Source organism: Zalophus californianus, chromosome 6 (assembly GCF_009762305.2).
Source record: "Zalophus californianus isolate mZalCal1 chromosome 6, mZalCal1.pri.v2, whole genome shotgun sequence".
In the NCBI taxonomy this organism is placed as follows: Eukaryota; Metazoa; Chordata; class Mammalia; order Carnivora; family Otariidae; genus Zalophus; species Zalophus californianus.
Window position 1 is genome coordinate 128580263 of NC_045600.1, and position 16277 is coordinate 128596539.

Sequence of the window (16277 nt, forward strand, 5' to 3'; positions counted from 1 at the left end):
GAAGCAGCGGGCAATGAGGGAGCAATGGCTGGAGGAGGACTCGGTGAAGAGACAAGCACGGAGTACTGAAGGCGATCTCTGGCCAACACAGGCAGCAGTCAGAGACACTTCCAAGTGTTGAGGTCATCCCTTCCTGCCTACTGTGTGCCCAAGAATGTTCCACCAGCTTTCCTTTCTACTCCTAGTGCTCACTGTGTGGGGCTCTTTGTCTTCACTGTCACAGAACAGAGTCCTCTGCAGCCTTGCTAAACCCTCCACTCCCTGAATCAAGAACACAATCTTGGAAAAATCTTCTGGAGTTTTGCTTGTGCCAACAGGCAATAGGCTGAAGGACATCTCTTCCCTCTAGACCCACAGTTTGGGAAAAGACAGAGGCCCAGATAGCTGAATTAGGAGGTTCTTCAATATATTTACATTTCAAAAGGAAACCTATTTACCCATTAAGGACCTTAAGGATAGAGATATGAATATGATACAATATAGATGTAGACAGGCAGGAAAAATGATAAAAATCACTGCTCTAGGGAGGCTTGTAGAAAGTCTCATGGGTTCACAGTGGGTTCTGGACAATCTGTTACAGAAAGTGGGAGGGGTGACAGAAGACTGAGGTGAAGAAGGGTTCCTCGCAGGAGAGGGCGGGAAGGGTCCATCTAGCCTCCTCCTTCCCACCGCTCGTCCTATCACAATGATCCTGATAATCCTGTCCAGGACTAGCACAGGAGCAAGACACAAAAAGAGGAACCAAAGCTGGGAGTGCTGGGAGGCATCAAAAGGGGAAGTGGCAACTCTCAGGGAGAAAAAATAATTTCCGGGCTACTGGCTAGAGATGCCCCTCCCCAGTGTGGTCGCTTAACAAGATCTAACAAACAGAATAGGCAGAAATGGTGCGTGATTTCAGACAGTAAACCACAGAAGGCAACGTGGCTTCCTCTTTGCTGCCTTGGATCACTCATTCTGGAAGAAGACAACTTCCTGGTCATGAGGGCCCTCCCAGAGATCTCTGGAGAGGAAATGGGGCCATCTTGGAAGCAGCTCCCCACCCCCACCCCAGGTGAAGTGTTCTGATTACTACAGTCCCAAGCCTATGTAAATATTCTGTTCCTCCTCAAAATCTTGCATATTAATTTTAGCATCCACCAATGGATCTTGTTTGCAATAATTACTGTATGGTATTTATCTAACAGTGATTTCTCATTACCGTCCTTCTGTAAGGAAGAGCCTTCCCTTCCTTCCCATTTATTTTTTATATCAGTATGGATTCATGGATATTTATTTTATCATAAGGACTAAAAACCCAATACCATTATGATTTATTTTATCAGTCAAAATGTTCCAGTTTTGGCAACTAGGAGCAGCTTAAGGTTGGTTCTTACGTTCTTTTAACAAATTTTCATCCCTTTTTGAGCACTTCCTTACTTTCTGGCACAAGATGTCCCAAGCTCAGCTTGTATTTTCCCTCCTCAAACCCTGACATCAACTACTTTCTTCAAGGAGTCTTGATTCCTTTTCTTGGGGCATAAGTGTTTATAAACCATGATCTGAGTGCTGTGTGTGCTCATTACTATGGGAGTGCCATTCCTTCTAGAATCTCTTAGCGGACAGACCTATAAAACATATGGAAGTATAAGCATCTGCATATACATCTACATCGGTATTGCTGGAGGCATACCCTCAGCATCGATCCCTCGAAGTAGACTTGCTGGGTCAAAAGATGGGTGGATTCCTGGTACTTCCCTCCTGAAGGATTCTACCAATCTGCTTCCCCTCCAGCAATGTATGAAGGCACTGCCTTTCTCACACCCTCAACTTTCAAAACATGTTATCCTATTTAAAAGTTTTTGTCATTCTGATAGATGAGAAGTGATACCTTGGCATTGTCTTCATTTGCATTTCTCTAATTATGAGTGTGAACGTTTTCAAATATGTCTGAGGGCCATTTTTACATATATTTTTGTGAATTGTTCATAGTTTATGTGTCTGTTCTTTCACTTATTAGCCACGGGAGCAGAGCTTCAGTCTGTGAGACGTTAAATGGCACAGCAGTGCCTAGCCCCTCAACCTTACCAGGTTGTTATGACAACTGAATGTGAATGTAATCTGTGAAAGTTAAATCACTACACAATATTTTTTGAAGCATAAGAATATATACTACATGTAAATAATGTATACTCTTACATTAGTAAATGTGTAGAAACATATCTGCCGGCATAAAAGGGTATAAATTTATAGAACATAGATGGAAAAAATAGAGATAAAAATACAGAATCCACTTGCATTGAAAAAGGCCTCAACATTACCCAAAGAATTCCTCTTCTAGATTTCTTCACTACTTCTCTGATGTTACTACAAATCCTATCATCACAAATAGACATCTGTAGACTTGAAAGGCATATAGAAAACTGGAATTTTTCCAAAAAATGAAACTACACTGATAAAACGCAAAAAGCTCTGGTTTCAGATTTGCCTTTCAGAGTCCCTATGGGACTTGAGGAAAGATTCTTTACTTGAGCTTCTGCAGCAGTGAAGAGTGTAGGATACTAATTAATGGAGTAAGAACAGTCTTGGAGTCAGACAACCTGGGTCTGAATCCCCGTTCTTCTATTTACTAAATGGGTGTCCTCAGTTTCCCTAACCATATAAAGGAGAAAATAATGCTCTATTTTTTTTTTTTAAAGATTTATTTATTTATTTTAGAGAGAAAACACAAGGTGGGGGAGAGAGAATCCCCAGTGGACTCTCTGCTGAGCGCAGAGCCCGACGCGGGGCTCGATCCCACGACCCTGAGACTGTGACTTGAGCCAAAACCAAGAGTTGGACACTCAACCAACTGAGCCACTCAGGTGCCCCAATAATGCTGTCTCTTAAGTTTGGTAAGACTTACTAACAAAGTTTCTAGATTATCAAGCAGAATCCTTGGCATACACCTTCCCCCATATATGGCAATTATTATTATTCTCATTATTAATAGGTGACATATTTGGAAGAGTGGCCCTATAGCAGAAGGCCAATTAAGAGAATTCTCCTTGGCATGCAGCAAAAGGCACTAACACTTTTCTATAGTTTAATTGCACAGAAAAGAGTTGGAGGCAACAGCCTCTAGAGACAGTGATTCATCCCCTTGAGTCAAGGACACAAAATGGGACATGACAGAGGAAGCACCTCTCCCCTCTAATACACACAAAAGAGCTTGTGCAAATGAAAAGAGGCTACATGCAAGGATCATAATACAAAATTAAATAAAAGCTGACACTGGCTACTTCCTGTATGGTTTTGTCTTCTTTCCTACCCTAGTTTTATAGGGGAAAAAATGAAGAGTCAGTGATTTAAAAATACTATATGGTTTCAATCTTATCTTAGATTTTTCGATAGTCCAGAGAATTCTTTTTGTATCTTCTGACCACTTTGGGGAATGTTCTTTTTTATATATGCCCTTCATGGAATGAATGATTTTCTACCGAAGCTGAAAGAAAACATGACTCAGTTGTGATCAAATCTATCACACAGTAGTAAGTGTAACACCACACGGACAAGAATATTTAATATAAACACTTAACCTTTCCAAATAACACAATCTCATACAGAGTACAGGATGTGGTGGGCTAGGAGTCAGAACGGAGTCTGAATCCTGGCTTTCTACTTTCTAACTGCTTCAAGACACAGGGACAGGGGCAAATCAAACGCTCCTAGCCTGTTACCTCCTCTGCAAAACCAGACAGTAATACTTATCTCACAGGCTTGTCAAGAAGCCTCAACAATGTATACAACACCAGCCTGATCCCTTGCATAATAACTGGTTCTCGATATAGCTTAGTCTTTTACCTCTGTCCTCTGAATGTAAAGAGAAGATCACAAAACAGAGTGCAAGATCATAAAGAGAAGCAGGCAACTCTTGCTTTAGCTGACCCAGCACAGCCTAATGGCCAGGCCAAGACCCCTAAACAGCCGGCTAGATCACAGGCTGTCCGGGCAGAGCTGTGACAGTCTCATGAGGGCATGCTCTCGGCCAAAGACCCTTCCACTGGCAAAACCCCAAGCACAATGGAATGGCATTTTATAATCATAATGAGGATGAAATGTAAGTATTTCTCTCTGAAAAAGTTTGAAATATTTCTTCTGTTTTTAAGAGAGAAAAACCTTCACTCGATAATTAACTTTGGAAGAGGCCATTTGTGTACTAGCTAACAAGCTGGTTTGTTTTCTTCCTTCTGTTAATTTTAATATACTACTACCTTGCAATAAATATACCAGGTAATAATATTTTTTAAAGTTCCTGTGCAAAAATGCTCAGTACTTGAACTTTATAAAGCAAGGAAGTTGCCCATATGCATAGATGCTAAAGCAACAAAGAACTTTTTCATGTGGCTTTTAAAAGGGCTGTACTGTGTCTAAAATGTTTCCCCTTTTTTCCCAGACGCACAGATCAAAGTATTGTTAACTTAGAAATTAGCAAAAGCTAGCGGTCCTGCACAAACTCCAATTCTTTTTTTTTTCAACTTCAAGGCCCTGGCATATGCAGCCCACATGGCTGAAGATGGAACAAAAGCTCCTATGTATCTAGGTTACTGCTCTTTTAACTAAACTGTAAAAGCAGGCGCGGGATGCCAGCATGGGCCAGAACTTCACAGGATCTGTTTACTGCACACTTACCAGTATGAAACTCATTTATTTTATCAGAAGGTGAATGATGCATCCTCTTCCACAAAATGATGGGGTAACAGAAACTACAACATCAAAGCACAGACCCACAGAGTTTGTTTGCAAGACTGTCCATGTCACATCAAGTATCGTACTTCAATCAGTCAGATGTATTACTAGTCACGATTACATTTTTAAATGTAATTATAAAGTGTGGGTTTCTTTACAATGAATTCAGACTAATATACAAGTGTATTCCAAAACTGTCTTTAAAACAAGTTTAAAAATTTACCTATATGGCTTTTATGAAGAGAACTTTTCAACCACTTTTCCAGAAGAATGACTTTTTTTAAGTGTTAGTTTCTTTTTTAATTATTGAAGCACAGTTGACATAGTGTTAGTTTCTTTAAACATATGCACACATATTCCATTAAATCTTTTACATAACCATATTCTTTCCGATCTACTCAACTTGTACAAAGATTTCACCATGAATTATAATTCAATAAGATGCTTTCTACATAGATCATCAACAACTGTTAAAATAAATGGATTTTAATGAATTTGAATGACTGAAGGCTTCTTTTGCTGTTGGTTTAAATATTCAAGCATCAGCATCTCTAATTCTTTTTTTTTCTTTCTTTTTTTTTTTTTCAGCAACTCTATTTGTGTTGCATAGTTCAGGTGACAGAGAAATTATAATGAGCAACGAGCGAGACACTGTACTAGATGCTTGGGGTATAAAAGTGAAGACACACACAGTCCCAACCCTTTCTTTTTTTTAAGATTTTATTTATTTATTTGATAGAGACAGAGATAGCAAGAGCAGGAACACAAGCAGCGGGAGTGGAAGAGGGAGAGCAGGCTTCCCGCCGAGGAGGGAGCCTGATGTGGGTGGGACTCGATCCCAGGACCCTGGGATCATGACCTGTGCCAAAGGCAGACACTTAACGACTGAGCTACCCAGGCGCCCAACTCTTTCTAACGGTCTAGCAAAACAATAAAAATAGCTCACGTTGACCACATGCTTACGTAGTACTTATGAGTGATAGTGTTTTAAATGGATCTTATTTAATTCTCACAATAGTGCTATGAAGTAGGTATTCATTTTGCCCTGTTCCTAAAACTTAAGACAGATTAATTAGCCTTTTTAAGCCTAAGATCACACAGCAATTAAATGGCAGGCCCAGAATTTAAAAGCAGATGGCCTGGTTCACCATGATGTTAGCTCGACAGCCTCCCCAAACACATCATTTCCATATAAGCAGGGAACTCCCACATCACGTAGGAGGCGATACTCCCCAGCAAGCTGCATGGGTGTGGGTGGTGTGGGTGCCAGAGGACAGGCACTGTGCCCAAGCATCCAGGTGTGATGTGAGGATATACTGCCAAGGAGATACATGATGAACAAAATATCCCTTTGCTTCCTTTATTTTTTTATCTTTTTTTTCCCCTTTGCTCCCTTTAAAAGACCAGAAAACTGGTGAGGGTAGTTCTAACTTACAGATTTACAGCAGTAATTTCAAGAAATACCAAGAATTCCCTCAGAGAAGACCTCAGAGTAGGAGACTTCATGCTGACTGTCCAGCAGACTCAGGAATTACAACAGCGAGTCTCTGAGCACCGTGGCCGCCGGCATGGAGAAAACAATGCCCTCATTTTGCATCTCATCCTGAGCTGTTGCCCAGCTGGACTTATACCTGTTTTTTTCCTGCCCCCCAAAACTGAAGACTTTTACTAAAAACTATGACTGATAGAAACTCCAGGTGTTTGCTTTAGAGTCCACTGACATCTTCCAGATTTTTCTAGGACTGTACATTCTTGTCACTATTTTAAAAACTCTGAGTTCCACAATCAAATTAACGAAAACTTTGCTGGCAAAGATTCTGCTCAAAGATCTAGCCCTCCTATTTATTTTTCTAAATTTCACATCTGTATTACTATATTCCCTATGCTGGGGTGCCTGGGTGGCTCAGTTGGTGAAGCGTCTGCCTTCGGCTCAGGTCATGATCCCAGGGTCCTGGGTTGGAGCCCTGCATCAGGCTCTCTGCTCAACAGGGAGCCTGTGTCTCCCTCTCCCTCTGCCTGCTATGCCCCATGCCTGTGTGAGCACTTTCTCTCTCAAAAATAAATAAAATCTCATATTTCCTATGCTGTACATTACATCACTGTGTGTATTTATTTTATTACTGGTAGACTGTACCTCTTAATCCCCTTCACCTATTGTGTCCATCACTCCATCCCCTCTACTCTGGCAACCATAAGTTTATTCTCTGTAGCAATCACGTTCTCTGTATTTATGAACAAAACTCAGATAGTTAATAAGTTTGTTAGACTGTTAGTTTGTGTTGTTTTTTAGATTCCACATATAAGTGAATTCATACAGTATTTGTCTTTCTCTGATTTATTTCACTTAGCATAATATCCTCTAGGTCCATCGATGTTGTCACCAATAGCAAGATTTCATTCTTTTTTATGACTAATATTCCATTGTATGTACATATTACATCTTCTTTATCTACTCATCTATCAATAGACACTTAGGTGGCTCTCATATCTTAGCTATTGTAAATAATGCTGCAATGAACATAAGGGTACATATGTCTTTTTGAATTAGTGTCTTCCTTTTCTTTGGATAAGTATCTAGAAGTGGAATTGCTGGGTCATAAGATACTTCTATTTTTAATTTTTTGAGGAACCACCATACCGTTTTCCAGAGTGGCTGCACCAATTTACATTCCCACCAAGAGTGCACAGTGTTCCCTTTTCTCCACATCTAACATGTTCCTTGCCAACACTTGTTATTTCTTGTCTTTTTGATGCTAGTCATTCTGACAGGTGTGAGGTGATATATCAAACTGTGGTTTTGATTTGCATTTCCCTGATGATGAACGATGTTGAGCATCTTTTCATGTGTCTGTTTGCCATCTGGATGTCTTCTTTGGACAAATGTCTATTCGGGCCCTTTGCCCATTTTTTAATCAGTTTATTTTTTGATATTGAGGTTTAGGAGCTCTTTGTATATTTTGGATGTGAACCCTTTATCAGATACATCATTTGCAAATATCTTCTCCCATTCAGTAGGCTGCCTTTTCAGGGTTTTTTGTTTTTTTGGTTTTTTTTTTTTTTTTTTGGTGGTTTCCTTCACTGTGCAAAAGCTTTTAGTTTGATATAATCCCATTTGTTTATTTTTGCCTGAGGAGACGGATCAAAAAAAAAAAAATCACTAAAACGAATGTCAAAGGGGTTAACTGCCTATGTTTTCTTCTAGGTGTTTTATGCTTTAAGGTCTTATATCTAAGTCTTTAATCCATTCTGAGTTTATTTTCATATATGGTATAAGAAAGTGGTCCAGTTTCATTCTTTCGCATGTTGCTATACAGTTTTCCTAATACCATTTCTTGAAGAGACTATCTTTTCCTCACTGTCTATTCTTGTCCACTTTGTCGAAAATTAACTGACCAGTAAGTGTGGGCTTATTTCTGGGCTTTCTATTCTATTCTATTGATTTATGCATCTGTTTTTGTGCCCGCACCATACTGTTTTGATTACTACAGCTTTGTAACATGGTTTAAAATCAGGTAGCATGATACTTCCAGCTTTGTTCTTTTCTCAGGATTGCTTTGGCTATTTGGGGTCTTTTGTGGTTCCATACAAATTTTAGGGTAATTTTTTCTAGTTCTATGAAAAATGCCATTGGTATTTTGATAGGAATTGTACTGAATCTGTAGGCTGCTTTGGGTGGTATGGACATTAGAACAATATCACATTTGTACCCTTTAAAGAATGAGCAGCAGTTCTCTCTTGTTTTAAACTGGTATTTAAGAAAACGGCTTTTTCGTATTAATCACTTCCTCATCCCCAAATCCTATTCCAAAACTTTAGAGAAAAAATATACTCTAGGTGACTTTTCTCTTCACACATTAGCACAGTACAGTCAATGTTGGCCCATGCTACAGAAGCCATATTAAATAACCATACTAACTTCCTAAGAAAACCTTAAGGCAACAGCAAAGACCCAATGTGATGAAAGAAAAACAAAGCAGAGGTATCATTAAGACAGTGGAAAAGGGTCAGATGAGTAAGCAGCACAAAGACAAATAAACACTTTTTGTTACAAATACTTGCAAGAAGACAGAGTCCAAAAAAGAGCACTGAATATCCATTTTCTTAAAGAAATACAAGAGTCATAATAACTTTATTCCTGAAACAAGGTCTGCATGGGCTTTAATTAACAGAATAACTCTCACTATTTCCCATTACAATTTTTGAGCCTTGTTTTCAAACCCTTTTTTCCTCCCTGTTCATTATGCCTTTGATTAGAGACGTACCCAACAATCCCCACAGAACACGGAACAGAACATGATTTTAGTGGAATGTTCGGGTCTCTCCTTGGAAAGCAGTCATCATGACTTCTACTCAAACACAGGACTAGTTCCAACCACTGGGATTTCTGATCTGTACTAGAACAAACGTTTTAAGCACGGAGACTTATTTAAGGCTACACAACTTTGCAAATAGTTCCCATTAAACAAAGACCTCAAGGCAGTAGTTCTTCAAACTGCAGATCAAATACATTCATGGTTCAGCAAAGTACAGTTTGCATCTCGAAGTCTGAGATTACAGAATTATTACCTGGTTTCCATCTAGTTTCCATACTGGCTTTGCTTGGACTGAAATATTTTCTTAAAAAATACGAAAGAGCAATTCTCTTCCTGACTTTCTAAGCTGATACAGAGCAAAATAGAACAAGAAGCAATAGAAAAACCAAGTATAGTTAACATATTTGTGTCTAATACGCCATTTGCAATGAAAGAAGGGACTTCAGCGTAAGTTTTGAAAATGCCTAGAAGCTACTTTCTCAAACTGCACCCTACTTGTTATAAACCATTTTGTTTTTTCTAGACAAGGTATCTCAACCCTATAAAGGAAAAAGCAACTACAACTACTACAGAAAACTGAAGTGACTGCCTGTTATGGGATAAAAGGCCAGTTTTACCTCCCTATCAAAGTCATGGTATATGACCCATAGCAACAATGGAACAGTCACACAGAATAACTCTTCCAGAGAAAATACACACTGCACTACCAGAATCTCCAAGGACCGGCTCTAGGACTGGTTTAGAAACCGAAATAGTTTCCTGTTAGTAGGAAGCTATTCTCCACTAAGTTTTGGCTTCAGTACATGGTAGTTTATGTACTAGAATATTCTATATATCTCAGTGTCATTTGCCAAATGTTCTTCGTTAAGAATTCGTTCACTGTTTTTCTAACAGGCAAAAATTCCACCTGGTGGGGCGCCTGAGTGGCTCAGTCAGTTAAGCGTCTGCCTTCAGCTCAGGTCGTATCTCAGGGTCCTGCGATCAGGCCCCACATTGGACTCACTGCTCAGTGGGGAATCTTCTCTCTCTCCCTCTGCCCCTCCCTGTCACCCATGTTCTCTCTCTCTCAAATAAAAATCTTTAAAAAAATTCTACCTTCTCACGTGGGGGTAACTTTTGTCTTCTCATTTTCTTAAACTACAGGAGTTACTGACATTAGATGACACAGCACTTCCTGGGGGCTAACTAAAGGATGCTCTTCCATAGCCAATTTGTGCCTGGGCAACCTCACAGTACTTATATCTATTATTCATCATTAAATAAGTTGTGAACATTACTGAATAATCAGGCTTATTTAATTATACAAGAGAGACCAGGAACACCTGGTAAAAAAGACTTAGAGGAAAAAAAACCCTTTCCTTTGTATTTTCCTACCTTTCAGAAGCCCAGAGGTGAGTCACAACTCTGAGAACTATTTAGTATGCAGAACTATATTGAATCAACAACAAATACTCTCATTTCAAAACCTCTAGTAAATATCATAGCATGAGGCTCAAGTGATTAGTTTCCCTCTCCTCCTCACCGATAGTCACCACTGTGGAAAAAGCTTGTTTGTAGACTGATCTGTCACTCAATTATCATGGTATCATTAGAATAGGAGCATTCTTCTTTCTTGATGCATCTCTTCATCTTTAAAAGAATGTCCTTGAAGAGTGTTATGGCTTAGCTAGTCTTACACATTATTTAAGTCACCCTATATATACCTTCTGTAGTTGCTTTCTGAAGATGCTGAAATATGACATTCTTTTTTCCCCCCCCCCATGAAGCCAGAGATAAAAACTTGCTTTTCTTCTAAGCCAACCTTCTTTGGTGAGCAACCAAATTCAGTAAGTAACTCCCCAAAATAGGATTCCTACGTTCAATCCCAGGCAGAGATATTATAGCACCCATTTCATAAGCCTTCAAGTTCCTGTACTATGCTCACAGAATCACATTTAAACATAAGAGACTTCTATTTGAAAACTTCAGTTGTGTGTGTGCATGCATGTATACACACAGTATCTCCTAACTACTGTAAAGAGACATCCTTATTTGCTAGGTTTCCAAGAACAGTTCAGTTGTCTGAGGAAAGGCAGTGCCTGCAGCCGCATGCTTCATTTGACTCTGTCCGCCATAGTTCATAGCATTAGACAGCTTTTGTTTATCAGAAAGGAGTTCAAAGAAATGTTTCAAGTGCACAAACTCTGTGGAAAGACAGCTATGGATTTAATTATTTTTCTCCGAAAGATCTAGTTGAACCCCCTTTCCAAAGCCACCCTCGTGGTATTAAAAAACAAAAAGGAAAACAAAAACTCCCACAAAACCGAAAAACAACATGGAGAAGATTGCTGATATTTCTGTCAGATTCATTTTCATCATCTTCACAGATTATCCTGTCTCCAATCTCCCGAAGCCCTCTCTGGCGGTCTCACCCACTTCTTTACAAAGGTTCACGCAGTGTAACAGGGGAGAAAGGCCACTAGTGCTCATATTTGCTTCCTAACCTTGGGCTCCTGCTGTTCTCAAAGAATCAGTCTGAGACCAGGCCTGAGCACTGCTTCAGGCAGCCTGTTTCTTTCTAAGTGGACAATTTTTCTCCTCCTCCTCTTGCTTATATGTCTTTCTCTGGTAAAATCAACCCTTACCCACAGGTCTGTGTCCTGCCAGGGCCATGAGCCTTGTGAGCTGGGATGGCACCCAGAGGAATGTGAAACCGCTTCTATCTCCTGGGCTCTCTGTGGCCCCAGGCTGGAGAGCTGTGGTCACCTTGATGTTGCGAGGGACCCTCCTCAGAACCCAGAGCAGATCCTCCTGCCTCTTATGCTCTTTGACACCATATCGACCAGTTCACAAAGGAAAATCTCTCCAAACACAGAGGCAAGGTTTTGGGGTTGACAAGACCCCTAGAGACAGAGACCAATCTGCAAGGCTCTACTCACCACTGAACCCCAGTGCTGAAGAAGAGACGCCCACATCCTCGCCCACACCAGCACTTACCACAGGGCACACAGAAGATGCCCCAGCAAATAACTGACTGAGGTGCCAAAGCAGAAGAGCAGCAAGGCAATGTGTCGTGGACTCTACCTTCTACCTAACGATCATTTCTATCACCTTGCACCAGCCACTGCCACGCCTGCCATCTGCTGCTGTAGGCATGCAGCATGATACACAAGGTTACTCCTCGGCACTACAAACCAACAGCCATCAAGTTCCTATTGGAATGGCTTCTCTCTTCTCCCAACACCACTGCCACTGCCACCACAGCACATGCTTGGCTGTGTCACTGCTAAAACGACAGGTTAGAAGAGTGGCAAATGACCATGGTAATAAGGAGTCATGGCTGGATGAACTACAGTGAGGTAGGGAGAACAGGTAAGATGAAGGGCATGGAGCCTGGCTGGACCTGAGGCAGGACCCACAGGCTAAAGACTGGTAAACAAGATTCATGTAGTTTAAAAAGTCCGATTGTATACGGGATTCTAGGCAGAACCCGGGCTCTCGAGCTAGATGGCATTCTGGTAAGTGTACCTCTGGACATGAGAACAGGGCTGTGGATCAGAGCCACAGGCAGCATGTAGTCAGTTGCTGATGAATGGTTTAGACTTGAGACAAAGCATATCTGAAAGAAGAAACAAGAAGACAAGAAAAACAAGTTGTGAACAGCACAAAAGTAAGGAATCAGGAACTCCACGGAGGTTGAAGGGGCCAGGCAAAGTAAGAAGAATGGCTAACACCAAGAAAGAACTAGGTAACAGGTCTCTGGCCTAAGCTTTTATAAGATTTTTCTTGTTGTAGAACCTGCTGATGATAGATTAGAAATAAGTAACTGGGAGCACCTGGCTGATGTCCAGAGTGGGTAGGTGAGACAAAGCTATACCCTCTGGCAGACAGACCCTCCTAAGTGAGTAGAGACAGAGACTGAATTGGGCCAACTAGAGTGTCCATACGAGTATTTGAATACAAAATGGCTGCCCAAATTTGACACTGGAGGTGGCTATACAATTAGAAAGATGCTCAGTATGGTTCAGCCCTATTCCTTTTTTCTTTTCTTTCTTATTTTGTTTTTAGAGGAGGGAGAGAGGGGTAGGTGGAGGGGCAGAGAGAGAATCTTAAGCAGGCTCCATGCCCAGCAGAGAGCCTGACGTGGGGCTCGATCTCACAAACCTGAGATCATGACCTGAGCTGAAATCAAGAGTTGGGTGCTTATCCAAATGAGCCACCCAGGCGCCCCAAGTTCAGCCCTATTCCAAATGAGGTCCCTTCGCAGAGGGATCATGCCTGGGATGTGGAGATAGCATGTCAAGGTGGAAAGAATGTGGAGTTTAGAATCAGACAGAGTCTGAAACTCAGTTCTGTCTCTCACTAGCTGTGATTCTGAAACTCAGTTCTGTCTCTCACTAGCTGTGATTCTCTGAATCTCAATTTCCTCATCTGTAAACAGGTTGTCAATAGGTTTTGTAATAACAGGCTCTGTAATGATTAAATTAGAGAGCCTCTGTACCGTGCCTAACAGAATATCTAATTCAATAAATGATTGTTCTTACAAAGAGTTGCAGTAGTATTACTCATGGAGACACTCCTTATAGATGTGGTCAGTAGTAACAACAACAGTAATAAAAATAATTCTATGAACAATAGTATGGGCAACTCCAGACTTAACAAGCGAATCTGTTTCTGGGAACACCTGAGAGTCAAAGCATGGTTGCCTATAATGGGACGTCCAGCTTTACCTTGAATGCTGACGTTAGACCACTGAGTTCTACACCACGCAGATCAAATTGTCACATCCTTTACTTCCCTCCGCCCTCCCTTCCCTGATTCACCAATCAGCGCCATCCTCGCCATCCCTTGGCAGGGAGTCGGCACTGGTACAGGCAACAGCTCTTAGGAAGTGGGAAACACAAGTTTGGTGGTTACTACAGAGGGTATGAATATGAGGAGGAGGATGGAACTTTTAAAAAAGCAGGATATGATAATCCACAAGTTTTATCTCCTCAGTTGAGTCGTCTGCATTTGTACAGTGCTTCAGAGTTCCTACATACACGCTATCTTATTGGACTTCAAAATAACTCTAAAGTCAACAGGATAAATGTTATTAATTCTGGTTTATGGATAAGGTAAATGAAGCTCAGAGAGGTTTTAGTGATTTACTCCAGGTCATGCACTGTGAGGTGGGGGAACCAGGCTAGAACCTGGATCTCTCAATTTGTAGGTTAGTGCTTGACTGCTGTAACTGTTTTATAACCTGTGGTTAAACCAGCAGGTACTTTTATTTTTTTAATCTATTTATATGTGATATTTTTCTCACCTAAAAGAAAGCTCTGGTTTCTGAGAAATGTAACTTGTTTCTGAAATGGTTTTATTTCATTTTGTTAATTTTATAAGTATAGAATTTAATTATATTTATAGAAAAGTAATCTTTTTAAATTGGATAATTATTTGGTATTATTCAAATTGATTTTCACATTTCCCAGTTATTTTTAGTTGAAAATAATATGTGTACTGTATTATGGTAGAAAATATTTCTTCTCAGGGACTAGTAAATTATTCACTTCACTGCCATCAGGAATAAATTATTCATTAATAAAAAATGCTTTTATGAGTAAAATCATAGGAGGCTTACTATGACAGCTTAGGGTTCTGTGGGGCCTCATATTTTAATTTTTTTAAAATGGCACCTTTGTTTCTTACAAGTTAACAAAATAATTCAATTCTCAGTGAAAATAAATGTATTCTTTTATTAAAATGGGCCTGCCACAGAAACCTACAGTGAATAATATGTTATTTGTTAGCCAGTGTGACATTTCTAGCTCAGCAGGCAGTTCGGCCAATTGTAAAGTTTTTAAAATTGTGTAGTCTGGTTATCTGACAATATTAATCATTAGGATACCCAATACAAATTTTTCTCTGTAGAATTCAACATCTAGACAGGTATCTTTGTACCAGCAGCTGTCCTTTCATATTGCTCAATACCCCCCATCAATTTTACAGTCATATATATATAATATATACACACATGTTTTCATTCCTTTTTTAGAGCAAATCATCTCATATTGCCTATATTTTGTCCCTAAACAACATTTATGCACAGATTTCTGTTTTAAAATATGAAATTCCAGACTGAAATAAACTTTGTTAACTGGGACTGATGCTTTGTTCACTATAAAAATGGATTTAGAGAGGCAATTTAGGATGAACAGAAAGAAGGCAACTACCCTATCCTTCCTAGTCAAGGACACAAAGGCTTTCCGTCTTAGTCTTTGGCTTTTTTGCTTTGCCAGATGAATACGATCACTTACCAAGTGGCAAAAATGCGAGACGGTTTCCAGCCATGGAGAGCTCATTGAGGCTGGGCAGGTGGCAGAGATGGCGCGGCACGCACCGTAGACGATTGCGGTCCACGGTGAGGTACTGCAGAGAAAGGCACAGGTGAAGCCTCTCGGGTAAAGTTAGCAAACGATTGGTAGAAATGTCTAGTGTCTGCAGCTCCTTCAAATCGCCAACCTCTACAACCAAAATCAAAATTAAGATAAATCGCATCCTGATTAAATTAAATAAAATGAATCAATACTGTTAACAGTTCAAAACAAATAAAATCAGTAGCTGTAGCAATTTCCACAGACATGAATGCCGAAATATGCAAATAATCCAACAGAGGTAGGTGTCTTTAATTAGCCTGCTGGAATTTTTTTTTTTAATGGAGAAGAGTGCTCGCCTAGAAAAAGGAGACACAAAGTAGTGAATATGAGCCAGAAGTCTGATACCCCGGTTTCTGATGCTTGATGAATCAAAAGTTGTTGCTAGTGTGGGAAAAGAACAATTATAGTCACTTCCAGGTACCTGGTCTTTGATAATTTTGCGATTTTACCTTCTATCTAAGTAAAGAGTGGGAGCTTTTTTTTTTTTTTTTTTTTTAAAGATTTTATTTATTTATTTGAGAGAGAGAATGAGAGACAGAGAGCATGAGAGGGGGGAGGGTCAGAGGGAGAAGCAGACTCTCCGCTGAGCAGGGAGCCCGATGTGGGACTCGATCCCGGGACTCCAGGATCATGACCTGAGCCGAAGGCAGTCGCTTAACCAACTGAGCCACCCAGGCGCCCAAGAGTGGGAGCTTTAAAAATAAATTATAGTATCCCACCAAGTGTACCTTGTTTATATGAACTAGACAGAAAAATATCTGGACTGAGAGTTAAGATGTCTTTTGGAAAATTTCACAATGGCGAAGAATATAGTAAGATAAAATTGTTGGTAGGCAATATTTTTTGGATACTGTTGAGCCAT

General features: G+C 40.2%; 1 protein-coding gene across 3 annotated transcripts in view; it reads right to left on the minus strand.

Annotated features, from left to right (window-relative positions):
* Positions 1-16277, minus strand: part of LRRC28 (leucine rich repeat containing 28) — a 158117-nt gene that overhangs the window by 43825 nt on the left and 98015 nt on the right. For 2 of the 3 annotated variants that reach the window (XM_027571284.2, XM_027571283.2), the window contains exon 6: positions 15296-15502. The exons of the other annotated variant lie outside the window; for it this stretch is intronic. In XM_027571284.2, coding sequence (XP_027427085.1) covers positions 15296-15502 — 207 coding nt within the window. The remainder of the gene's footprint in view (positions 1-15295; positions 15503-16277) is intronic. 3 annotated transcript variants of the gene reach the window in all.